Here is a 28,000-nt window from a genome sequence, read left to right as displayed (position 1 = left end):
TTTTGACAGAACATTATTTATTTAACAAAGGAAAAAGCCATATGGGGCAAAGTGCATCAACAATTGTATTTAATTGCAAAAAGTAAAAATTGACCTCTACTTTCAACATATAAATCTGATTTATTTACATTCTTTACAGCCATTTCCCAATATTTACAAAAAGTTACAATATATTACTTTATAATTGTTCATAAAACTCTGCATGAATTGCATATTTACATTCATTTATATGAAAAGTTCCATAATTTGGAGTACATGGATATTCAATATACACAAACAAATAACTACTTCCCAGGCACCCCTGAGCTTTTATAATATAGCAGTGAGACACATTAACACTATTCTGTACATGGACAAATGATATTAAAAAATACTCAAGTCTTTAAAACAAGAAACGTGAGTATTTCCCTTAACCAGTAAAAGAGCAGATAATTTTGTTTCTTTAAAAAGTCATCCCTTCCAGGCTTTGCTAAACTGTACATTCCCTAATAAATGAAAAAAAGGAAACCAGAGAAATATTCTGAGATGCAAATGCCTTCCATTCAATGGTAGCTGAATTTCTAGTGAAGATTTTGTCTTTGTAGACAAACAGTGGCTCCAGGAAGGCCTAACCCCTATCAGCTCTGTCAGAGTTACACAAAATTGCCATTCCCTTTGAACACACAACTTTCCTCCTACAACTATAAATAATTATCTGCAACTTCTCCCACTGTGTGCAACAGAAACACCCTTACGATTTCCTTGAAATTGCTTACAAAATTTTATGAAGCCTGTTTGCTCTAGGTCCTACCTTGATCCCAGGGTAGGAATCTTAAAGCTGCTATTTGTGGGTAGGAGGACCCTGTTGTGATCTGAACACCAAGTATCCATGGATGTGGGTGCGTTTAGACACATGGGCAAGCCTCAATAAATGTTGCTTAATCCTACTCATTTCTGCAAACCATTGTATCACTTCAATTCACCAATGGCAAAGGAAAATCTTTCATCACTATGCAACTGGCAAACAAAATCTGTATCTTGGCCACTGAACCTAGCCAAGAAACACACCAGCCAATGCCATCTTTAGGACTGCACTCACAGAATTTAATGTTTTGTAAATAACTGTAGCGCAACAGAGCAACTAGGTTGCTTCTCCAGAAGAGGCAAAGAACAGGTCAACCAACATATACAGTGAATATTGGACAGGAAATCTAAAACATTTTCTGCAAAAAATCTTTCAATATCATGCAACAGGAGAATATTACTGAGTGGCAAAAGTGCTGAAAACAGCAGTGAAGTATACATACATACATACATACATACATACATATTCATTGTCATATGCTCTTTAACAGCCTTGGCCTGCCTTCCAATAGTAGTATGCATTCCAAATGAAACATCTAAAGGTCTTATCTAAGTAAATGCTCTTAATCAGCTGAAAATCAGAGAACTTGGATCTCAGATTCCTCTTGAGCAATTACTTCTGTTTTTAATTCCTTGCAGCTTGTAGAAAAAAAGGAGAAAATGTACTGGAAGTTTGAAAACAAATGATGTAAACTCCAGAGGGAATGAGACTTGGACATGTTCACAGCACCTCCTAGACCCAGATCTGGAAGCCAATACAAAGACAAAAGTGCACGTGGAAAACCAGAGTCCAAAAGTAGGATAGATGTATTATCCCCTGTCCAATATGCTAACAATATCCTGGGCTGTATTTGAGAGTGAAAAAAACAAACCATCTTATGGAAATATTTGTACCTTTAAACAACTGTTCTCCAGAGACCCTCAGATTGACATAATACTCATCAATTCCCTGCTGTCCAGCACATTGTTAAACAGTGAGCATCACTGACATAAACTCTTAAATATCGATATTTCACTACCAAAACATAAATAAAATCCATAATTTTATAGATTTAAGTGGCCTTTGTCATCTTCTGAAATGCTTTGGATTTTTTTTTCTTCTGAATTATTTGTATAAAAAGCAAAAATATGATCAATATGCAATTAAAAAACAGTATTCTTTGGGTAGATGGATCTATATTCATTCCTGGTAAAAAATGAATGAAGAATTTAGAAACCTTCTAGAGAAAAAAACCCGAAGTGTAGAGAAATCAAGCAAGGAATTCCACTTAGGAGGCACAGACACACACACACACACAAACAGACTGAGGTTTTTCATCCATTATCTATACATGCTTTCTGAGAAGCAAGTGCCATTAAATTTAATGGGGCTTATTCTCATAAAGAGGATATAGGAAACATTAATGAAAAAGCAAACAACACATTTGTCCACTTATACAGCTATCATCACACACACACCCTTAGTAAAACACATAGCCCTGATACAAAGAAGTTTTCTTTTTTCTATACCGACCTAAAGTGAAGTTATAAGGTGAAATTTCTGTTTTTTAAAAAAAGGTGAAAACAAGCACTTAAACAGCAGTGATGCAGATTTAGTTCCCACCTTCTAAAAATTTAAGCTTCATAATGCTATCACTTATTTATTCACAGATCCTTTACAGATCCCTAAGACTAACTTCATTGCCAATTTAGTCTCTCAATACCCCAATTAGTTATGCATGTTTGCAGTCAGAAACAGAAGGAAATAAACAATGTTTGTCTATTTGCACTATGCCTATGAGAGTGGGGTCATGATTCCCACAGGGTCCTTTAACTGTTAATCTGCTGAACAATTAATAATCAACTGAAAGATTTTTAAAAAAACAAAGATGTTACTCTAGTCCTTTCTTTACAAATTAATACAATTCTGCTTCTTATTGGGAAGGTTGCATTTTAATAAAAGAATCCCCCAAAGCACATAAACATGTTCAAATATGCACACTAGCATCACTGCTGGCCTGACTTCAGCCTGACACATCTGCAAATTATCTTAACACAACAGGAACCTAAAAATTCACTCAAGGGAAACACCACTACAATTTCAGACAACACATGCTGGAAAGTAATCCCCTCTAAAGATGCTAGATAGATGAGTTCACAAGAAGCATGAGAAAATGCAAAAAGCCGGGAAGGGGGTCAAGAATTAAACATGTATTCTAAGAAAATGCTGAAGAAAGAGAAAATTAATGCTCAGGGAGAATGGCAAACATATTCATGGCACACATTAAACAATGCACATTCCAAACCTGCCCACAAATTAACAACTTCAATTGTAAAAAGAACTGGAGAAATTCAAATGAAAATTTTAGAAAGTGCTTTCAGCCATGGTAAGAACAAACTAAAATGGTGACTGATTTGGAGTGTCCAACCCAGACAACCTCCAAAGGCTTAATTTTCAGAAGATGCTCACCATTCTCACCAAGTCAGCCCTCTGACAAATTTGGCTCTTTGATGCACTTATTACTCATTTTTGAAAAAAAATGAATTTGACAGTCTACTGACTTAGTCCAGGGAAAAGCAGCAATAATACATATTTATTCATGAAAGGAGATGGAAAAATAAATTTGCAGGATGCTTTTCTCTGTCTAGCATACAAACCCCACCTCAGCCACACACTTTTGACAATGACTACATAAAGTCACACTGTGTTCTTAGGTGAAAAGATAACATGATTTTCTTTTTTTACTGGAAAGAATATTATGAAGATGTGCCATCACAACACAGTGGGAAAAAATGAAACTGTGGACCAAATTTCCGCATTCAAACTGTAACACAGGATAAGAACCTGAGCAAATGCTTTTCTCAAGAGACATTTTAATTTCTCAGCTTCCACAGTATTTCAGTAGTTTGCTCTTTTAAAGCAATGATCCAGAGACAGATTCATCAGCAGCTCTGACATTACCTCCTCCAGGATGTCTGGAAAGAAATATTTTGAGATAACTCTTTCTGCAGTGTCAAAAGGAACGATGTTCACAAAGAGTACTTTATAGAACTTTCCCTCCATAAAATCCATCAGTCAGCTTTCAAGAATAACTCTGCAAAAAGCTAGAGAAAAGAGGTCTTCCAGTTTCTACCAAAACATCTGAAAGACAAGCCAGTGACCTTGAATAAAATGTCCTTTTAAAAGTGCATGGCTTTCTTCACTGCAGATGAGAAGGGAAAACTTAACACTGGAAACTGTAGCAGTATTATCCCCGTATCTTTTGTGCCTGATATTGAGTTCTTACACCTTGAGTTTTTAACTGGCAGATCCATCACAAACAACAACAGGTTCAGATCCTCTGGAGTTAAAACTTGTTGTCCAATAATCTACATTTGTAAAACCTTTGGAAGAAAAACAACAATAAGATTATTATGATTTATTATTGTATGTTATTGGAGCTGATGGTGCCCTGAAACATTCCTTCACTCTATTTCCATGGTATGTAAGTACTTCATCAAGCTTTCTTGCCAGTATCTTACATAATAGTAAATCATCCATAAAGATTTTTTGGTCCTAACAATAGGGTACCGCTTAAAGAAAAGCAGTTTGTAAGGCTTAAGCAAGATTCCTTTGGTAGTCTCAATGACTAACAAATTATTTCAGCATATGTTTTCATAGAAACAGTTTCATCAAGTGGCTTCAGTAAAACAGATCATTCATCAAGAGTCCACCACAAAACATAAACAGACACCAGTACATCCATCTCACCTCTAGAGGGCATGAATTCACCCCAACCCACCCCAAAATGGCCCAAAACCTGTGAGACCCCGACATCCTTGAATGAGATCTAGAGAATAAAAGTTCATGTAATTTTTAAAAAAGAATGGATGGCCGGTGCCTGAAAAGACTGCCCATGCTTTGCCTACCTGAATTTATTTTGCCACATCCTAATATAGTATTTGTATATAAGCATTTTCCTGTTGTTGCCCCAGTTCTACATTCTCTTCTTTGAACTGCAGTGATTAATCAAGTTTGGTCTGCCCCAGCCTTGTACAGCAGTGAAACAACGTTATTTGCTATATTGTAGCCTTCCCATAAACAGCACTTTGCCTTTTGGCTGCTGCAACAGACTGTACACAAACTTCCTATAATGCCAAATGCAGTCTTCTAGGGTGGAAAGCCAATTTAGAATACCACATAGTGTATACAGAGTTCATGTTTTTCCCAACAGATAGGGTGTGGACTATATTTTCTCTTTTACTGCATCATAAAGCTTAAAACATCTAGCAGGGCAAAATGTCATGAGCTACAAGCCATGGCTTGCTTTTTTCCAGCATTAACAGTTACAACAGTTACCAAACAGTTACAGCTACATTTGCTGCTTGTAAAATAAGCTCCTACTGCTGAATCAATTCTCACCAATATCTCCAGCTTCCAGCTCTACCATCAATGTCTTGCAGTGTTCTCTGCACAAGAGGGAAGGCATAACATATAAGATGAGCCGACCACTTCCTACTACAAAGGTGCCCTGCAGTCTGTATGTCTGAAAAATAAAAGAGGAAGAGGCTTCCATTTTATTATCACCCAGGACTGTTCAGAGTTTTACTGGAAAGAAAGAAAACATCATAAAACTAAATTTAGAGAAAGTGAAGGCACAGATAATGGTTTTTACTCTAGAGCTCCTCTGAATCATCAAAACAGCCAGAGCAAAAAAAAAGTAGGCCCCCATAACCATCATCCTGTCAACCAAGCAGATCTGAAGCTTGATGCTAGCCAGTGGCATTGGCAGGGTGGAGTTGAAATCTGCAAGACAGCAGGCACAATGCTGCAATCTATGCATATCCCAGTCCCATCCCTTTTCTATGTGCATGTGACAATATACACCAAATTAGTCACCCCTGTTGCCCATCTTATAGGTTTGAATAGCAGCAACAAGTGGTCAGGGCTTTCTCAGCCAATAGCCTCCAAAACACAGGAGGGCTACCAATCTGCTGACTGACGACCACACATTCCATCTGTCTTGAAGAGTTGGCTATTTACTGGGTTTTGGACATGTCTGTGTTTTAAACAGCCCGCCTTACAAGAAAAAAGAGCAGCCCAGCATCGGAATCTCCTTCTTTCTATTGCTATAACCAGCTGGGCTAAAGACCATTCCTCTCTCCTCACCGGAGGAATAACAGTTCCATGAGGAAGAAGAACAGACCTATCTATCCTGAAGATGATGATGTCTTCTACCCTCTCTGGCAGCCATTTCCTTCCCCACTGACCCTTTTAGAATAATGTTAGCACTAAGAACATGTCTCTTTTTTCCTTCCCCAACTTGCTTTCTTTCTTCTTTCAATCTCACATCTTTTTTGATTCTTGATCTGAGGGCATGAGACCTTCTAGTTTTTACTACTGTGTAAACCATTATCAGAGCCTTTTAAACTTAAATACAGAGTATAAATGCTTTTAAAAAAATAACATATTTTAGCCAAATGTTCTTGATGTAAAACTGTATTTGAAAAAGAAGTACTGTACAGAAATATTTTAACATTAAACACAAACCTTATCTTGAAGCCTTGGATGGTGGATGAGAAAACAGCTTTTTAGAGAAATGGCCTTTGGAAACAGCAGGGAAGAGAAGATGGGAAAAATCTCTTGCAGAATCTGAGATTTATTCAGAGGGTTTTGCCTATGGGACATTTTAGAGAATAAGAAAGCAGGTACCTCACAATGGCACTGCTACTGAGTTCTAAACCACTTCAAAAGAGTCTTTATTTGCCATCCTAAAGAACTATGTCTGACTTAATTTGGCAGACATCACACTCACACACACACACACACACAAGCAGATAGCGTACTGGGTATTCAACGGCATTTGGATTAGAAAGTGGACCTTCTTTAGCTAACTTCAGATCACCTATCTTCTCCAAGAAAATAATACAGGCAGGGAATCAGGAGACTGGTGTCATCTATGATCAGATATAATCTTAAAGTTTCTGTCTGAAAGGAAAAAAAAGTCAAGTTCATTAGCAAATAAAATGCTGAAGAAGGAAAACAAAGAAAGGCGTCACCTAGTCCAGCATTAACTAAAGCCACATGGGAAAGGCTTTGGGAATCCTAATTTACTCATCATTCTAGGAAAATGGAGGGCAGGGAAAAATGAGAAATCCCAGTGTGGAGACCTGTCATGATTCATACTGAGATACTGTGCACCCGAACTGTCCATCACAAGTTCATTAAAAAATACAGCACTGGATAGGGAACACTGTATTTCACAAATACGGAATGCCCAAACATGACTCAAAGCATAAACCATTATGGTCCTGCAATATTTATACAAACCATCACATTCTTCCAACCCAATGCCAGAAAGCACGTCAACTGGAAGACTAACAAACATGAAGGAAAAAGACCGGTGTGCTGGTAACAAATGCCATCACATTTTATTGTAACAAGAAATTAAACCTTGAACTGAACTTTCAAACAAACACAGATTTTCAAAAGGCTTCTCAAACTGTGTTCAATGGAATCTAGGATTCCGCAAGAACTTGATGGGGCTCCCTAAAAAATTAAGGGCAAAAAAAAAAAAGTTCACTTGAATGAACCTCAATGTTCAATCTTCTATCACTAGATCTCTGCCTTTTGATCAGGGGTTCTACAATTTTTTCCCCAAAAACTAAGAAGTTTCACAGCTGGAAAAAAAAATTGAAAACTCCTGCCTTAAGCCAAGAAACTACATAAAGAGACACTTCAGAGAATGGAAACAATGAAATAAATTCATTGAAGGGCAAACTAGAGATGTAAAAGCCTAGGGGGGGAAATGGAAATTTAGGGGGGGAAAATCCCTTTTCCTTTTTCTAGGACTTCTGGTTGTTTTCAGAAAAATTGGGCATATAGAGGAGAAGGACTATGAAATATTTCATTTGAAATTACACATAATATGATTATGTTGAGAATGATATTGGTCGTTGTTTGAAAACTGTCAAACAAAATCAAGAAACATATTAACATGTGAAACACTACATAAGTTTGTCTTAGTATAGCTAAGCCTTCAGTTTTCAGAAGCCCATCAAAATTATAATCAGATAAAAATTTTAAAAAATTAATTTTTGAACCTGGTGATGACAATAGTACTCTGGTGATTAATAGGGCTGTGTACAGTTTGCAAATGATTTGAAAGAAGTGCTTTAGTCTTATGTAAGCACAGAGAGGACATGGGGGGGGGGGATAAAAGAATCAAAATGGTGGCCATATGCAATCACAGCCGCCATCTTGACTCTCACACATACACTGAAACCACTGAGCACAAGTACAGTATTTCTCTGCTATCAGTTAAAGTAGCCATCTCCTTTTCCAAGCTTCCACAAGCTTGAAAAAACATGTTGCTCCTTAAATAACTGACTCATTAAAGCAACTCTTAAAGCAGTAGAATCTTTTTGCAGGGTCATGGGCAGCTGCTGTATTTGCATGATGTCTGACACACTTCTTCCATATCATTTTCAAGAGTATACAACCCTACCGATTAAATAACATTTCTTCTGGCAAAATGCTTACTCTGCATCTTGGTTTCCCCCCTCTTTTCTTTCTCCATGTGCTTTTTGAAAAATGGTGCTTTCAGTATCTGTCTGATACAGTGGAAGACAAAATGCAGAACGCAAAACTTTTTTTAAAAAAAATACTACAATATTAACATTTTCTTCTGGTGTTTTGCTTTTTGCCTTCCTGCAGCTCCTAAACAGGAAAAAAGATGCTACATTTCTTAAAGTTCAGCAGCTTGTAGTTCCATACTCCATTTATAACAAAAACCAAAAATACATTCGCAGTAATTTCGAAAACTATATATTTACTGTCTTCATAAACTATGTTTTAATATGCTTTCTAATTTTATACACCAAATGTTTGTATTGTATATAAACAAAATAAATTATAATACATTTTATAATCTAACAAATAACTTTAGAGTGGCAAATACACAAAATGGAAAATGTGTTTTGTTTTAAACTCGCATTCTGGAAATTCACTGGACTGCTTTCCAAGCTGGTGGCAGTCTGGATGAAAATAAATCCGGAACAATTTCACTGTTCTGGGTTTGAACAACAGTTTCAGATGTTCCATCCATAAAAAACAGTGGGATTCAGTCTCAGAAGGAACTTCTTTGGCTAGTAAAAGCTGGATGACCATTAGGTGGCAGCAGAGTTGGGATTTAGTTTTCGGTATCTACAGGCTGCCTTAGGCTGCTGTATACTGTCTGTGCCTCCTCCCTGCTGGCTGCTGGGATCTGCCTTCCGTGCCCATTTAGCTTAAGCTGCATGAGATACAAGACTCCTGGCTTCCACAGAGGCAGCTGCACGCATACCTGGCCAAAACACCTGCTAGCTTTATGTTAGGTCCTTATCTACAGAGACTGAACACTGTTTTGAAGGAGGAATAGACCTGTTCTACCCAAGCAGTCATTTTAAACTGAGAAAGAGAATCAGGTTTTGCCAGCTATGCATTGCTGGTTCTGCTACTGCCAAAAAATACTGACCATATTTTTAATCCTTTTATTCCTTGGGGGGAGGGTGTGTTGAGAGTGTCATTTTGCCTATTCCATAGGCTACCTCCAGATACCAGCACCCACAATCACTCTCTGCCAGGACTGCGACTCCCTTGCAGTACTGCTCCAAGATTGACTTGCTTGCTATTGACAGTTTCTTCATGCTTTGCCCTGCATCCCTCCCCTGCATCTGTTAGCCTGATTGACAAGTCATAGCCATGGAGAAAGAGCAGGACAGATCTCCTGGGCTTCACCCGTTCCTCATCTGTGCCTGCCAGCTGGAATATTTCTGAACGCTCTTCTGAAAGGCTGCGTTCTCTGAAAGTGGTGCATCAGGAGAGTTCCCTCTTGCTTCACCCCTGCCCCCCTCTTCCATGCCCGTGACTATCAATTGAGCTATTTTGGGACATGGGTTTTGTACTCTTTCAGAAAAGTATCAGGTCCACATCCAAAAATACTCCAACTGAGTCACAGGCACAAAAGATCTTGTCCAACCTCTCCCCCCCCAACATGATGAAGACATCACATTTATTAACCCACAGGTTCCCCACAGAAATATGTGCAAAAGACCCCAGCAAAGATAGCAACTTTCCAGTTATTCGAATTCAAAATTCAACTGCAAGAGACAAGACAACATCCAATCGTAGCAGCTAAAACAGAACAGAACACACAAAACACTCTGTCTGGAACAGCCACTTTCCAGCTTCTGCTCGAATACCCCCCCCCCCACTGGGGATTCTGTCTGGAAGAAACATCCAAATCCTTGTGTGTTTTTTCTATGCACGGACCATCCCAAACCAGTTGTTCCATGCACAGAACATCTTGCACACCCTTACTCCATAGTTATAATAGATGTTAAGAATTAAGTACTGCATAAATTTTAATTTCCTCAAAAATTCCTTTAAAAAAAACACAGAAATTTTGTTTCAAAATTTCCAGAATTTTTGCATTTCTTGGACAGATTAGAATCCAGAAATCATCGGAACAGTTCAGTAAATATGTACTGAAGCCCATCAGTAAGGTAACAGTAATCTCTGTTGTAGACAGGAGTCAAAGGTTTTTGCAGCCTCCAATCTGCACAGAGAATGATCCACTATCCCTCCATAGATGGGCATGTTCCACACAATGCTGATTACAGGATTCACAGAAACCTCTAATCCACAGCAAAATAAGCACTTGTTATATACCCTACAGTAACACTTAGCAGCTGCTACATAGGCTTAGTATAGCCTCTAAAGTGCAAGATTCTCCAGAATGAGAGGAAACAATCATTTTGTTGAGTTTCATAGTCTACCACTAGTATTCACATCCCAATTTTTTAAAATCAGTGTATTGACAGGACTTCTCTATTTCAATCAGGAGAGATCATTCAAAGAATAAATAAGAAAATTATGGGGATGGCAACAACCCATCCTCTTTTCTAGTGCTACACCTCATCCCTATTCCTTGCTCTTTGGGGCCCCTGAAAGTTGCATCACTGAATGTCAGCTGGGGCTATGGCTGAGCTAGTTCTAGGGAGGCAGGAGACCTCTAATAGTTCAAACTCACCGGAAAACAGGAAATGGAGGTTGCTGCCTTGAATGGCTGTTCCATAACTCAGCTGCCTCCTCTTGTATCACAAAATCTGTCAATTCGGGGTAGAGGAACTGCAAATGTTTCATTTCAGCATAAGAACGATACTGTCCTGTCTGATGAGAAAAGGATGACATTGCCCTTTTATTAAATGTCTTTCCATACGCCCAAGGAGTTTGCCACCATGTGCCAGCGCTGCCCCCCCCCATTAAGCTACCTTGATCAAGAGAGGCTGCCCTTGCAGGATTTTTTCTGATAGATGCCTGAGGTCAACTGGAGCCACAAGAGTTTTCATGGAACAGCAGCAAGAGCACTTGGCCATTAGAGACATATTCCGTCTACAGTCTAAGCCCCACCACTCTGGACATTCTTTGGAGAGAAAGGATAGAAGAGATTTATGAACTTCATTCAAAATTTCACTTGAGCAAATAGCAACAGATTCCAATCATTGATACTTCACTGCTAACCCTGCTGTGGAGTATCAGGTGATAACCAATATTTTCCAAGGCTAATTCATGAAGGAAAAACCTTTACTGGGCCACATCAGAAATAAGCCAAGTGCCATATTTCATAGTCTACTTTCCAGTTGCCCTTAGAACTTGGTAACCTCTGATAACGCTGGATCCATGATTAAGATATATATATAGATGTAAATATATACAGATATATACACACACACATACATACACACACTTTTGATAATCAAATGTAAAACTGAAGAGTATATCTTAATTACATGCAAACTATATTTAGGTATCAGGGCAATGATTCCTAATCAATTTAATTAAAGCAATGATTTATTTTTATTTTATTTATCTATTTTCTATCCCTCATTATTTTTATAAATAACTCAAGGTGGGGAACATACCTCATACTCCTTCCTCCTCCTCCTTTCCCCACAACAACCACCCTGTGAGGTGAGTTGGGCTGAGAGAGAGTGACTGGCCCAAGGGCACCCAGCCAGCTGTCATGCCTAAGGTGGGACTAGAATAATTGCACTGCTGCAATGAAATGACAACACTTAACAATCCTTTTGGGAAATCCTTTCCTTTGACTAAAGCAGCTTAGCTCAAGTGGCCTTGTTGTAATACTACACAACAACCTAAGATAAATAAGGTTTTATCTTGTAATGGTCCAATGTTTTGTTAATAACGGAGTACTTAAATAACTCATTCAACACAGAGCTCTTTGCATATTAGAAAGATTATATCCTATATGGATCTCTTACCCTTTTGCAAGAAGCTAATAATATCCAGAAGTGTATTTAAGGAGAGAGAAAAAAGAAGCCTCTTCCACTGTTATTCTTTTGGGAAAGATTTTCTCTCCCATGGCATAACAAATTACAGTAGTTAATTCTTTACAGCTTGTTAATCTGAATTCTTGAAGTGCTACAACTGGATGTATACTAAAACAATCATAATATGATCTGTTTGGAAAAGTCACATTAAAACCTTTAGAAAAGGATACTTGATCATAACCTTGCATTTCTCTGACAGATATTTTTAAAAAAACATCTTCAGTGTGTACTTCTGAAAAGACATGTCTTTCCTATTCATCATGTATAACTTTAATAAAAAAGGAAGAGATTCGGAAAACTATTTAGCAAAGATAGTGCTAAATAGCCACCGCCTTCATCTTTCTGGGGAAGGAGGGTGACTTTCCCGACGATTTTCCCTGGCGCTCCTCAGGTTTCCCTTTCGGGCATGCTGCCGCTCGGTGACCTTCCTTCCCACATTGGAGGCACTGCCCCTTCGCATAGCGGCTCTCCCTCTCTTCCTGCCACGCCGTTCGCCCTGCTCGGGCTGCGGTGCCCATGGGCTTGGCAGCTCTCATCATGGCCATCTGCTTGGGACCCCTCTTACTTTGAGCAAACTTCGCATGGGCTTGCTCCACGTTCCCTGCCAGCTGTATCCAGTCATATAGGGTGGTGGGATCTGCTCTCCCCAACAACCACCTCAACAACTCGGGTCGCAGACCATCCTTGAACATTTCTATCAAAGTCGTCTGCGACCAATCGTCCACCTTTGCAGCTAGAGCTTGGAACTCTAAGGTGTAGTCCGCAACAGACCTTGATCCCTGGATCAACTCCCTCAGGGCCACCTTGGCTTTCTCCTTTGCCAACGGGTCGGCAAAATGCAATTTGAGCGCCCACAAGAACTCCTCGAACTCGTCCAATTCTAGGGCCTCCATTTCAGTTAACTGTACGAACCAATCAGCTGCCCTGCCTTCCAGTTTGGTGGCCACAGCATTTATCTTAGCCCTCTCAGAAGGGAACAGCGTCCCAAACTCCTCCATATAGCTCTTAGCATTTGTCAAGAAGAACGACAACTTCGTGGGGTCATCAAACTTGACCATAAACTCCCTATATCTGGCACCCAGCGGGCTCTTCTTCCTCTCCTTCTGCCCAGCCTTCCTCTTGGACCCCATCGATCTTCCGTCTGGGGGGAGGGGACTTTGAAATCCTGACCTTTGGATGTCTCTTCTCCCCTCTTTCCGCTCTTCTTCCTCGGTCCTCTGCATGCCGAGGGGGCGATGGGGACGACCGTCTGGGACTGCCAGATGGTGAACCTGCTGGATGCCTTCTCCGATCTCTCATCCTCACCCCCGGGGAAGGGGGAGAAGAGGGGGACGACTGTCGGGAATGGTGCTCCCCTCTCTCTCTGACTGGGTCCCACAAAGCCAATGATATCTTCAGCATCATTTCTTCTAGGGATTGTAACCTGGCTTCCCACCCTTGTGCTCTCACCGGGGTTCCAGAGTCCTCCGACCCTCTCACACTGGCCCTGGCTACATTCGGGGACAACGGGTACTTCAGCTTCCAAGACGTCTTTGACGTGCCTGGTAGGTCTCCCTGCTCCTCATCCCACATCACCTGTTCAGCCAGCGCTTCTTCTGCTTTCTTAACCACTTTGGATTTCACAGCCTTCCCATTCGCAGGACTGGGACTCGAAACCCCTGATAAGTCCTCCGACTCCGGGGTGGGCGCTTTTCCACTTCGCTTGGCCGTGGAATCCGGCTCCCCAGCATCCGAATACTCGCTTTCCCCCGAGTAAGGAATAGGCTCAGTCATCGCTAACTTTAGTTCTTCACAGGTTGCTCTGGATAGATGTTAGCGGTAAAGGCTTAAGGATTCTCAGCTTTATGTAATGGTTGCCTAACCTAATTGAACTAGACTCACAAGTATAACTTTAGGAAATCTGATTTATTGAAGGATTAGTATGCAACTACAGAGGAAGCTGAGAATGAGCAAAAGCGCGCCAAATACAAATTAAGAACCCTCGGCTCAAAACGTAACACCTCCCCCCACCCAGCCGTTCCAACCACCCCCTCCCAGGTGCCAGTAACCGTCTTCACCCATCCTGGGAAAGCAACCTTGAACATTTGAGAAAACCCAAACACATTCCATTCCCTCAACCCAGAGATAACAGTCCGGGCAATGGAAACCTCCTTTCCCTGTAAATCAAACACGCAATCAGTAAATGACATGTGAAGTGTTACGATGTACCAGGCACATTGGAACAGTGAACATGACAGATACCAAGTGGCTAAAGACTTATCATCTGTGACAAATTTCAGTTTCTATTGCTATTTCTATTGTAGTCTAAATGCATGCTAGGACCAAACAATGGAAATTCACGATAAAAGAGGCCATTAAAACGTTTCTAATCTGTTAGTCTTTGAAAAGTGTTTCAAAAATTTTACTCAACTTGTTTGGTTATACCTTAAACTAGACCTCACAGTTGGACGTTTTTGTCTGCCATAATAAACCACTTGTGTTAAAGCCAAGTAGGATTCTAAACAGCCATTTATTTATTTAAAAAATAATCTGAACTTTACTGTTGAGAGGTGGCAAACTTCACAAGTGTAGTGGAAAGGGAAGGCATTGTTAGAATTTGGACAGAGAAGGAAGGGGTGACAGAGAAATAATTGTCTGGGCAAAGACAATGTAACTACAGAAATACACAAGGGAAATGAATTGGATCTTTATAAAAGTATTCTTCTATTTTTTCATTTAGACTCCTGCATTCCTTTTAGATTATCACTCCACTCAGGCACACTCAAGGGTTATTGGGGTTTTCAGTGTAGCATGCTTTGTATGTGATCAGCTTGTAGATTTTCAGAAAAGTACCAAAACTGTTTCATGCTGTAGTTAAAAGTACATGCAATAAAATGTACAGTTGTAAAAGTAATTATCCTTGGCTAGGGTCAAGGGATGAGTAAAAGAGCGCTAGTGAAGGGTGAATTTTTTCCTTCATTCCACTGATCACAGCTTTGTGTAAAGATCAACCCTTCTCAATTGTTTTATATCTACGGATTTTCAGTATTCTAAAATATGCTTCTCTAACACACACCTGCAGAAAAGTCAGCACATACATATACTTTCTATTCAGCAATAAGAGTTGGTCATGCCAGGGCTTTTAGAACTCTGGCTTCTTCTCTCCACCATCCTAGATTAAGAGTATGAATCTCAAACTCTGCCTGGGTGGGGAATCTTTAGCCTCCAGATGTCAAATTCTCAATAGCCTCAGTCAACTTGGCCAAAAGCAAGGGAAGCTAAAAGTTGCAGTTCAGCACCATCTGGAGGGTCACAGGTTCCCCACCCCTTGTCTAGACTTTGAGGGACAAAAAGTGAGAGAAGAACCACACGTTCTGGAAATATAAAGACAGCCCTCAGGTTCCCACCCTGGTCTAGACATTACTGACTTTAACATCACTCTAGTGTTTTGAGTATGTAGCATCCCTTATGGTGATTAAGGTACAACTGTTATCTGTCATCATAGCTTTTTTCATCCTGGACAACATCTGACACATAATAGGCAAAGTAACTTTCTTCCTTATCCTGTTTTAGCTGAATAGAACACTCTATTCTATATTACTGTGCCAGTGTTTCTAGAAAGCATAGATTTCATCTTGTTTTTATATACTCTTGAAGTTTGCCAAAGTAAATTCTCTATCTACCTACCTACCTGAACTTCACCCTGAATTTCCAGAATATCATTGGTTTTCTCTGTTGGCATTTCAATGCTAGTAAATCTTATTTTGTTTCAATTGTGCATTTGACACAAATAATTAAAATTTCCCACTCCCCTCTATTACTTCCTAGTTAGCTCTGTTCACCGGTGACTGGGTGGGGACTGTGCTAATGGGGATTTAACTTTTGTTCATATTTATTCTTTAATTGTGCTTGAAGTATTTTTTATGAGTGACCTCAGAACTCCTATTAAATGGAGCAGAAAGGTAGGATATACATATATCCATTACTTAAATAACATTTCAGATAACTATATCTTACTAAGCAACAAAACAGGGAAAGTAACAAGTTTGTGAGAGCAATTCAATAAGAGGGATAACAGAAGGCCAGAAAAGGTCATTCCTTCAGTGTGTTCTGGGAGACTGTGTGTGACAGTGTGAGGTGTAAAAATACTTTAATCTGGATTCCTGTACAGAGCAGGGAGTTGGACTTGAGGGCTTAAATAGCCCCTTCCAATTCACAATTTTATGATTTTATTATATATTAAACATTTTGGCACCACAAGGGGATTTTGATCTGACATTTGTCAGACCTATATTAAAAAAAAATTGTTTTCAAAACTGAAGGAAATTCAAAAATAATGTGAGATACTTGTGCTTCAACAAGAACCACTGAAAGATCCCACTCCTCAGGCCACTGATTGAGGTGTGAATAAATGTGGCTGTTTCTGCTCTAGAACAGGTAAAGAATATTACCCAGAATCCTATACACTGGACAAACAAGCCAGAACTGGTAATCATCTACAACTCCTAGCCAAATGCTCTTATCACAGTAATAAAGTTCATTCTAAACCAATGTTAATACCATATGGCTTAAATCTTGCTACACATTTGCTCAAGTAACCTCAACTTTAGAACTGTTCTGCATATTAGGAACTGAGTAAGCCCAATAATTCCATGACCACACCACGTTTTCCAAAGGTTGGCTCAGAGTTCAATTACCCAAGCAGCAGAAACTGTAATATGTATCCCACCCTGCACAGCTTCAGTAACAGTCCATACTTTTTCTTGGCATGACTAGGTGCAAATGCTCTGCTGCAGAGGGCCTTTCCATGCCAAAGTGTTCTCTTACTTCCAGAGGAAAAACATTTGCTGCTCAAAAATGGAACCAGTATATGGCTATAGCTATCTTTACCACATGTATGTTGTTGAACAAATGTAGCACAAGGATAAACTAAGGTAATATAAAAAGGAGAGACTCTCCCTAGCTGAGTTCATCTCCTGGTCAGCCAGGTCCTACCCAGCTTAGCTTTTTGAGAACAGCCAAGGTTTGCCAGACATCATAAGAATTATGAACACAGAACCTGCAGGGGTAAAAAAAAATAGTATAGCCTGCAACAATCTGAACTGCTCAAAAAAGCCAAAGAAATTTTGCAAACTCTATATAGCCATGCTGTGCTTTTAATTGCTGTCTTCAGTTCAGTCATTGCACTGCATTAACACACATTAATAGATACACTTTGGTTATAAAATTTAAACATGATTATAAAGTATGGAGTGATTATTCTGCCAGAAGAAATGGTGTGAAAAGCATTAAAATAAATTTTATCTTTCAATTAGAAAAATTAAATAATTCAGATTCATTCCAAAGTAGAACATGGTTCTTGCCTTCATTAAACATAACAACTAATCCAAATTTTGCAAGGTCAACACATCATCTAAGTCACTGAGCCCTTGAAGATATAAATTCTTCACTTTTAGGACTACAGAGTGACTGAGTCACTGAACTTAGAAAGTCCACTGAACTGAGGAGAAATGTGAACTGCTGAACCTGAAAGAGGGACAGACACACCACTAAGTTGGTGTCAACTCTAGTGACCATATACTGTAGATTGATTTTCTTCACAACGATCTGTCCCTAACCTGGCCCTTCAGGTCTTCCAACAATGTATTCACTGCCACTGAAGGGACTGACCTAATCAATCCCAATCGCATAGTGAAGCATTTTCACCAAAAATTAAGACTAAATTATTTTCTTAGCCCTCTCTTCGTCCTTCTTTTTTTATCACCTGCCCTAATTATTATTTATTCATTGTTGGTTTTACATCTATACCATCTTTCGACTGCTTTATCATGTTTCTGTTTTTAATATGTTAACTATGATTTATAAGTAAACTGCATTGATTTTTTAAAATGGAAAGCAGTACATAAATACTGTAAGCAAAACAATTTGGTGACATTATTCCTTTCACTTATAATTTTCAGGCACTGGCAGAATGTAAAAGAAGACATACATCAGCAGAAAGAGTTGAATTTGATGCTCTTGGTATGGCCATCTCAGAGGAATAGGATGTTGAAGTCATTTAGTGGCTACAGCAAAGATTCAGACTTTTTGTGTTATGTAGATTTAACAATTTCTACAAACTCTCTGACTCCTTTCTTTCTTTTAGCTCTTAAAATTTCAGACAAAGGCTGGAAACTCAATACATAAGGCTCAGACATGAGGAGTTAATTAAAACCACAACATTCTTAAATCTCAATTTCAAAAGTCACAAGAGGTTAGTACTGTTAGCCTCAAATCACCTCGGCTGGTTAGAACAGCAGTCATAGCTCACTGCAAACTAGACATAAAACTGCATTTATTTTGCCACACAGATGGCTGCTATATGATTATGATGCTTACAATTCTGAAGCAATGAATGAAGGAAAGCTTCTTCTCAGGCTGGCAAACCCACTCATCCCCATGCCAAAATTAGAAGCCATACTCCATGCACTCACATCTAAAAAATATTCCGTGTTCAGAATAGAGTTCCTTGACCCCTAAATTTGGACCAGGTAGGTCAGCAGAGGGCCAACAAAGAAAGGAATACAGAGGAATTGTAATCACCTTAAAGAGGGCAGACCTGCCTGCACTTTTGGGAAACCATTATCTTAGACTATTTTTCAGAGTGACCTAGAAATATAGCAAACGTATTTTCAAATCCCAACTACAAAAGTTGTTTTCCAAGCACCAGATTTTTAGTATGTAGTGAACAGCTTAATAATAAACTGTTACAGAATGTTCAAGTGTTGACTTAAAACTGCTAACAACTTTTAGAATAAATCTCATCTCAACTAAGCACTGCACAGCAACCCTTACTTTAGACTAAGACGGGCAATATTCCAAAGAATCACTCATGTAGAGCCATCTATAAGCCTGATAAATACAGTAAATGATCCTAAATGCAGAAGAAGAGCTTTCAGTTTTCCAGATTCCCACAATAATGTATCTGCTGTCAGAACTTACAAGCAAACAATTCTCCTGCTGAACAACTGCTAAAATATGTTACAAGGAACTTGCACCGCCCATCTTTAAAAGGGCAGGCTGTTCATGAAAAACTATGTCCCAATACATGTGTCTGTTATTAGGCTTCAGATTATAAGAAGAAGAAGGGCTGTTTACAATGAAATTCAGCATGCTTGGCAGCATTTTAAACCCTGATGATAGCTCTGAGGCATCAGGCTACAGTTCACACCAGAGTGGTGGAAGGATGCTGCAGCTGGGTTTATGCAAGAGGACAACATCCTCTTGGGGCAATATTATTTCCTGGTGGGTCTTAGAAAGAACATATTCATTTGCAATGGGAATCTCTGTGCATGCTCTAGAACAGACCTAACTGAGATGATCCAAATGGATTTAGTAGGAGAAGGCCCTGGAAACTGGCTGAGAGTCAAACACCTCAGGCTAAAGGCAGCTGCCAAAGAAAGAGATTATTGCTGAAAACTTTTCCAGCTGAATAGATATTGCTGACCCCACCCTTGCTCATAAATTAGGACTTGGAAGTATTGTTCAAGGGCTCTGAAATGCAAAACAAAAAAGCAAAACCAAACAAAAACCAAAACCACTCTTAACTCCTCTCAAACCACAATCCTTCAGATTTCAGTTACAGCTTACTGCCCACAAGGAACTCTGCTCATGGGCCAACCTAAAATGCTTCATTGGCATTTTCCCCTATCCTATTAAATCAGACACCTCTAAAAATATCTGAGACTCTTGCTAGGAGCCAGCACTATTTTTCACCTGACAATTCCTGTTTCACATTTTCCAAGCAATTTCATCGAGGGAGGTGCATGCATGTCAAAATACGTAATTAATTCTGTCTTGTATCTGCTGTATACTGCTGGCATATGATCTTAAAGAACACCTTCAAAATCAAGTGTCAGTCTTCACCTTTTAAAGTTTAAATTAAGTCCTCAAACAAGTCTACTTCTCTTTGGGATTTATAAAATTGACAGTATGTGTGCATCACCACATCTGAAATACATTTAAATGTGATAGAAGGACAGGCCTTTTTCCCCAGAAACAAGGGAGAGAACTGAAGTACAAATTGCAATTCTGATTCTGACCCCTTGAATGAATTAGACCGACCACGCTTTTCACAAGGAGTTCTGGATTATGACGCCCAAGGTTTCTGATTCCAGACCACAGAGCTTTCAACACTTTTGATGGGATGTTCAAAGACAACGAAAATATAGCAAAGGGAGCTCCCACTTCAGGCATTACACAATCCTGCCTTTTTTCTGCTAACTTGAACACCTCCCAAACATTAATGGCAAGAAAACAACAGCATTTGTAGCAGCTATGAAGTGACTTCTCCCCTGCTGTTTCTTTCAAAGATGGCTGTAATATCTCCATATAATGCTAATTTATGAAGCAGCAGCAGCTTCTTCTGAGAAGCTAACAGAATGAAAATGGAGAACCATAATTTACTGTCCAGTTCAAACAGAGTTAAAACACTCTGGCCTTTTGCTAAGTATCTTGGTGATGCATAACAGCAAACACCATTAAATGCTTTGTGGCAGATAACTAAAAACATCTAAAAAGAGCTGAGGGAGCAGGTTTTTCTCTCATTTATTTGTATCACAAAATAAGATCTATGGATTCTATCACACATTTGGAGATTACTCACATAACATGTTAGAAAAACAGCTGTATATGCCTGTTCAATAAGGAATGAGTTAATCCTTTAGACAACCTGAATAATAATTGCCTTAATATACAGAATTACACATCACCTCTGATCTCACTTCTCACATAAGGGGGCAAAATCAATTCTCAAAAAAACACGGTATTTATAATAGTAGTCAATTTGGGCTGCAATCCTTGATATGCCTACTAGCATTATGCCACAATGAACAAAATAGGACTTCCTTCCAAGATGTGATGAATAAAATTTGACTTTATATGGTATATGTTACATATAAACATGTCTAACAGAACCTGAATGTTGTATGTTGCTTGAATGAAAAGTGGTAAGCAGGGGCTATCCCTTCAAACAGACAAGTTACTTAACATTTTTCATACTGCCCTTTTCTCCTTCATAGTTGCTGTTTTAGTTCAGTTCAGTTCTTTATTAATCACTGACCAGAATATAACAAATCAACAGCAGAAGGAACAGAATAAAACAGTATAATATAGTTGCCCTTTTTGCTACTGCTGCTCCTTCTGTGCAATTCCAGATACACCCTACCTTTCCAAGCAGGCAGCAGAAACTGTACAATAGAAGTTGAATTCTTCTTCTGTTTCCATGTAACAAATAATCTCCTCTTTAAAGACAGAGGTGATTTGAAAACATTTATCTTCAATATGTTTAGAGAGTGGCACCAGAAATAGAAATTATGAAAACAATTAGGGTATGTTTTCTGAAGCAAAAGATACAAACCAGAATCTGGTGTGTGTGTTTTATTACTATGAACATCCAACAGTCCATACAAGTGCCACTATGATACGTAGAATGTAATCCTATTCAAATGAGTCACTAAGAGCAGGAAACTTGTTTAATTTTTCTTCTGATTTGTGACAGTTTAAGTAGCCAATATTCCTAGGAATAAACTTTTTCCCTGATTATGTGTGAATGCAACATTCTAAACTGATAATGTTTCTGTTTATCCTAATTGAGAAGGCACTACAGTTGTAATGACTTTTCAGCTATGTTCAATTCAGACAGTTTTACCCATGTTTGTATTACGTCTTGGTGGCTTATTATATCAGTGTTATGTTATGACCTTCTTGCAAGCAATGCAAGCAGCTGACTAATTTATTCCAAGGTGCTTTTACAGTGCCTTCCTTGTACATTTCAATCACTGAAAAGTACATCACCTGCTCCCCAGTGCAATTAATTGCTTCTTGGACAGATCCTCTTTCTGAACCCTTTGACTTAGTTGTCACAGTCCAAGTACAAACAAAATGTTGCCAAGTGGTAAATCAACTCTCCAAGATTAACATGTTTATATGCATTGGTAAACAGTAATATAATGAAGTTATACTACAGTGATCATATAATTTACCCATATGCATAAAGAAGAATGGTGGAAAACCAAGTTTTCCAGGACTTGAAAGCTTGATAGAATTGATGGAAAAAATAATATAAGTTTTTCTTGTGTTCCATTAAAGCTGTGAGCAGATATGCCAGAATAATTCTTTTAAAAACTGTGTGATAAGTAAAGTATATCAAGAAAAGCTTCCACTGCTACAGTAGTCTCTCAATCATACTGACACCCATCAGGGAAAAAAATAGGAATTGTGCTTTGGAGTAGGCTGGAGAGAGAGAGAGAGAGAGATTTCACGAAAAGCAGGAAATAAAGTAACTACCAAATCAAGTCTTTTCAAGTCTATGTATAAATAAAGCTTGAGTAAAACATATTGGAAATTTAACCTTTCTAAAGTTATTTCTTTTTTTTAACATCTTGTACAAACTGGACTAGAAATGGCATAAGTGTAACTCTGAATAAGTTTTGAGAGATACAAATTCATTATAGATTTCAGTGATAACAGGTTAGATTCCACTGTTCAAAAATGCAGAATTGAATTAAACTAGCTACTCATCAATAATCAACACACCTAAATGTATAAATCCTCAAAATGAGTCTCTGTCTGTCCTTTTAAGACCAATCAGGAAATAGTTTTAGCATAAGGAAAAACACCTTAATGGATTGCCACACCGTGTAGTGCACAAAACATCAGAACATGGTCACTGGAGCTAATTTGCTAAGTTTTGTTACAAAAAGAAGAGTGTGGTAGAATCAAGGTGCTTACTGCTAGCAGATTTGACTTTAATAGTTATTCTCCTTTTGCTTTTTACAAAAAGCAGAATGCAGTGTTATTTCAAAAATGGAGAACTGAATAGTGATTTTTATTTCTTTATGTCATCTGCATTTATCATATGTGTTACCAGTAAAGTACCCTGCTACTTTATTTTTATGATGAAATAAATATTTAGATAACTGCCTTACTCTCCAGCATGTATTTCTTGGTAATAGGTAATGGCAGCAACCGGATATGATGAATGAGGGAACCCCATGGATGGGTTTTGGTGAGTGTATTTTCAGATGGTGAAAGGGTGTATGGCTGGATCATGAAGTATGCCGTTAATAAAACTACTCCCAGGGTAACCAATCCCTGCAAGAGAAGATAAAGATAAGATTATTAGCACTACTAATGCCTTCTAACATTTCTCCCATACAATAAGCATGATAGCACAAATGACTGCTGATGCAAACTTTTATTTAACCAGGGGCTTCTCAAACTGTGGGTCAGGGCCCACTGGGGACCCTCATTGGGGGAGAGGGAGTCACTTTAGTTTGTTGGTTTATTTTCAAACCTGGTCAGGCTTGTGCAAGCAACATGAGTGCACTGCCTAAAATTCACTTTGGCTTACCACCCAGCTTTGCCCTGGCAAGCTGACTCAAAGCTTCAGTGGCAGGAGCACTATCAAAACACAACTTGGCCTTTGCTCCTCGTTTTGCCTGTAAAATCCACAGTAGGCAATTGTAGTTTTGCAACATTTGGGATCCTCTGTGATATTTTATGATAGATTACCATGTCATTAATAAAAATAAGTAATATATTTATTTCTTATCCAATCCTAACACCAATGAAATCATTGGTGTTATTTATAGGAAAAGAGAGGTTGCACAAATTAAATTATTATAGGGGTTCCCAGTACCCTAAAGTTTGAGAACCATGGATCTAACCAGATCTGATGTGACTATGGCATTTCATCCTATGTAGATTTCAAACTGCAGTACACTTTCTACAAGGACATGGAGAATCCAAAACTGCATTACCTTATAGAGAACCATTAAAAGAGGAAAGCGTGGAGGTCCCCTTTGTGGTTCATTTTTTTCTAAGAGTTGTTTGATGAATTTCTCAATGGCCTTTTCAGACATACCACACTGGTAACCAGTCTGTCTCACCAAGTCAATAGTCTCCGAAAGTTTATCGTAAATGCTAAGTTCACTGGTAGAAAGCTCCATGTCCTCTGATGAAAAATCCTATTAGGGAAAATTCAACACAGTTAAGAAAGAAGCTGTTCCAGTGCCTCAAGGAAAATGACAGAAAATACAGCATGTTCTTTCTAGCAGGACTGCAAATCTGGCTGTGCGAGTACCAAGCCTAGTTTGTTCAAACATATAATTAATGGAATCAAGGCATCAGTAAATGAAATAAAGCCACTTTATTCATCCCAGTAATCACAAACAGATACTCTAAAACTAAAATGTTGTGTTCTTTTGTTTATACTAAACAGTGTTGGCACACTGAGAATTACTGCACCTCTCTTAAGTTTCTGGAGATGCACTGCAGCTTTTTCATGCCTATGAATAATGGTTGATATGGAGCAAAGAATAGAAATGGGATGTTGTCCTACTTTATAAAAAACAATAAAGAAATAGCGAACTGTAGGAGTCAGAAGTTCAGAATGCAAAGCAATTTCACTACTTCAAAAGCAATGGTATATATATACTCGCAATTTAACAGACACAGATATGATCCACACTATCTCTACTTAATGAATACTCGAAACATGCAAATGAAGAATATTGCTTAATAATTATACGAAAAATGTTTCAAACCAAGTGCCATTTATCCAAACTCAGTCATTGTTTCTTTTACCATGGGATATTGCTTTATTTATGGTATTCTTGGAAATTTAATACCAAGACCAGCCCATATTTGAACAACCAAAAATCTGATAACACGTTTTCGGAGGAGAGAAAATATTTAGAACATTAAGTCCTTCTTATAGGACTCTTCAAGGTCCTGGTGTCTGATAACACCATGCAATCATGCACTAGAGTAAAATACACTTTATTTCTATGAAGGAAAAAGACCAAAATGGTCTAAATATCAATAGGAGAGAACAGTGTGTTAATGGATGTAGCATTACTATTTCAAAATAATGTTTTCATCACTGTTTTAATCTTCTGACTTTCTCTTCCCTATATGATGCTGAGAAGATAAGAAATAGGCCTAGAGTTAGACATCTGCCCCTTGCAGCAAGCATCTGTGCAAATAATCAGCATCAGTGTAATTCCCAAAGAAAACAAGATGCACAGAGGAGTAAGATTCCACGTCCCTGCTTTTGTCAAATGTTCTATTTACTTTTACAAAATGCAGTAATACAATATTTTCTTTCTTTTGTTTAAAAAATATGCTATTTATGAGTATCAAATAACATGGATATGACGCACGTGACTTCTGCAGATGTGATTCTGTTTTCTGAGGAAAAAACATTACAACAGGAGCAGAATTTCATGTGGATATATATTTATTCAAACATCACTTCCAGTACAAATGCCTTTAACTCTGTTTTAGATATGGCAGTGGAATAAAAAATAAGCATATGTATACCCCATATACACGATGTCTGTTCCACAATATTTTCAACTCTTTTGAAAAGACTATATTCTGCCGCTAGTCTCCTTTCCTATGCAATGTCTGAATGAAACAAAACGATTTTCTAAACACAGCTAATAACAATCATCTCTGCAAAATGCACAATGGGTGGCTGTTGTTGGGAAAACACAAGGAAGGGCTATTATGTAGGGTATCTTAAGCTCCTGAATGAAAGGTGGGAAATAAATCTAATAAAATAAATAACAGGAGATTGTTGTTTCACTTATTTATTTATTTGGCTTACTTAAAACACTGAAAATGTAAAAATGAGGAAAGAAAAAAATGAGCTTCACTTTATTCAGCTTCTGTAACAGCTCTGAGCACTACAGCAAATGCTGGAATTGAAAAACAAAAAGACTATAAAGCAGGAGGGGACTACTTCTTTTGAATTGGGGATAAAACTCAGCCTTCCGAGCTATTATCAGGTCCCACAAAGGGCTTGGGAATACTTTGCCTCCCACACTTAAAACTGCCCCCAAACCCAAAGTTGGATGAAAGCTGCATAGCTGGAAAATCGGTCCCTTTGCCACTGAATTTCGGTGGCATGATAGTCAGGTGTCCCAGGGTTGCAAACGGTGTTGGGGATTGCAGGCAGCTCTCAGGTTGTCTGTGGGTTAGCCAGCCCTGCTATTGTGCCTGCAGTATTAGACTCTATCCCCTCTGTTGCCATCTTGTAATTCCAGGCCACTCACATGTGTTCTAAAAGCAAACAAAAAACAAAACAGAACCACCCACGGACATGTCTACTGTTCCTAAAGCTCAGCAGTGAGAATTGAAATGCTTTAGATGCCAACGCCCTCTGACAGATACAGATCTCAGTCAGACGTACGTAGAGCATTTAATATTACCTTGCCTGCTTATTTCACAATAAACCTCAGGCACTTGACTGCTCCTTGTGGAAAATAATACAGAATATTCCTGAAGTAGGTCAACTATATTGAGAAAATTGGCACTCAAGTAAGTGTACCATGAGATAATCTTACAGCAAAAATAGGAAATTCTGTACATACACACACACACACACCATATTGTTGGACTATATTGACCGCCTCCAGCCTGGCCAGTCAGGAACGATGGCAACTATAAGCCAGTGTCATCTGGAAGGCAAGAGGATTCTCAGTCCACATTGCCGCAGTTTTTTTTGATGCCAGCTGCTATTGATGCTCATAAGATTTTTTTTTATTATGTTACATATATGCAAAATGTCCACAAGCTATTCAGTGCTATTTCATATATTACATGACCATGTCAAAAGGACCAACTGGAATGTACAGCTTTATAGAACAGAACAACACTGAGGTGTGATCCTGAGATTACAATAAATCCACTATGTTCTTTGCTGGAGTCCTGTAACACTGTTGTACTGGACTGTCTGAATGCATTAAGCTAAATGGGTTAACATCAGCACCAAGAATTTAAATTATACTAGATATTAAAGGGAGTACTTTATTAAAAATACTCTGTGCACCATCCAGACTATTATATATGTTTATTTTTGTGCTTCTGTACAAGCTAGTGCTAAGTAACATCACATAAAGGAAAAGCCTTGTAAAATTCACCTGCACGATTTCCATTATCTACCTAATGCATTAGAACTTTCCTCAATCAGGTGGCATTGTTCAGAGAAAGAAAAATCTCAATACAAAAACATTCTCAGTTTTTAGCATAGACTACAGCATGTTAGAAGAATCTAACATGAATTTAGGGTCACCATTTCTGAGATTTATAGTCACCCTACAATTCCTTCCCTTGACTTCCATTGGCAGTCAGTGAAAAAGGAGCTTGTATTTTTCCATTCCACCTGGTTCCCTTTTGCTTTCTAGCAGTGCAATCTTGATCAAATACATGTCTCCTCGGAAGTCAACCCTTACAACCTCAAACGGGGCTCATTCCCAGTACGCGCGTACAGTATTACGTGCTTGCAGGCTGCCCTATAATTCATTTGGCCACAAGGCAGCAGCCGGGAGTCCTCAAAAAGCCATTTTACTTGCCAATTCAACCACTCCTACCCTCCTTGCCTCGCGCAGGGCTAGCGACTTGATTCTTACCCCTTCCACGCGGACCTCCTACCCCTCCCCATCCCCACCCCGGATCCCCCAAGTGACACAATCTGCAAATATCACTCCCCACCCGGGTGAGAGCCTCCGTCCAAAGTTGGCGACGACTCTCCCGCTTCTCGAGCGCGCGAACGCCTTCTCCCCCAAGTGACACAATCTGCAAATATCACTCCCCACCCGGGTGAGAGCCTCCGTCCAAACTTGGCGACGACTCTCCCGCTTCTCGAGCGCGCGAACGCCTTCTCACCCCATGAACCGCCCAGACGGGTCCTGCGGTGCTGCCGAGTCGCGTGCAACCAACATGGACTCGAGAGCCCGTCCGAGCGAGTCCAGCAGCGGCGCTCGGTGCTTCCTGCTTC

At 39.0% G+C, this 28,000-nt stretch overlaps 1 protein-coding gene across 3 annotated transcripts; it reads right to left on the bottom strand.

Moving 5' to 3' along the window:
- Positions 1 to 27,998, bottom strand: C3H6orf89 (chromosome 3 C6orf89 homolog). 3 transcript variants are annotated; one of them, XM_063297658.1, is made up of 8 exons: positions 27,889 to 27,998; positions 23,976 to 24,182; positions 23,142 to 23,307; positions 11,116 to 11,267; positions 10,875 to 11,014; positions 6,353 to 6,479; positions 5,225 to 5,348; positions 1 to 4,206 (listed from the first exon to the last, which is right to left on the bottom strand). In XM_063297658.1, the coding sequence occupies exons 2-8, from the start codon at positions 24,162 to 24,164 to the stop codon at positions 4,121 to 4,123; spliced, it is 984 nt and encodes a 327-aa protein (XP_063153728.1). In that variant the 5' UTR covers positions 24,165 to 24,182; positions 27,889 to 27,998; the 3' UTR covers positions 1 to 4,120. The 3 variants fall into 3 exon arrangements, with proteins under 3 accessions (XP_063153728.1, XP_063153727.1, XP_063153729.1); XM_063297657.1 differs by having other exon boundaries at positions 27,819 to 27,992; XM_063297659.1 differs by lacking the exon at positions 27,889 to 27,998 and adding an exon at positions 27,715 to 27,733.
- Positions 27,999 to 28,000: the final 2 nt, after the last annotated feature.

This window comes from Candoia aspera, chromosome 3 (genome assembly GCF_035149785.1).
Source record: "Candoia aspera isolate rCanAsp1 chromosome 3, rCanAsp1.hap2, whole genome shotgun sequence".
Taxonomy (NCBI): domain Eukaryota; kingdom Metazoa; phylum Chordata; class Lepidosauria; order Squamata; family Boidae; genus Candoia; species Candoia aspera.
The sequence above is the reverse complement of the archived record's forward strand: the minus strand, read 5'-3'. Positions and strand labels throughout refer to the sequence as shown.

Bases quoted from the DNA above. Each gene is read 5' to 3' on its own strand.
- C3H6orf89 (XM_063297658.1), bottom strand. From the start codon at position 24,164: ATGGAGCTTTCTACCAGTGAACTTAGCATTTACGATAAACTTTCGGAG. The intron at 11,268-23,141 runs GTAAGGCAGTTA...TTCTCTCCAAAG, and splicing joins CAAGAAATACATGCTGGAGA to AATGTCCAGAGTGGTGGGGC. The intron at 5,349-6,352 runs GTTTGTGTTTAA...TTTATTTTTCAG, and splicing joins ATCCAAGGCTTCAAGATAAG to ACATACAGACTGCAGGGCAC.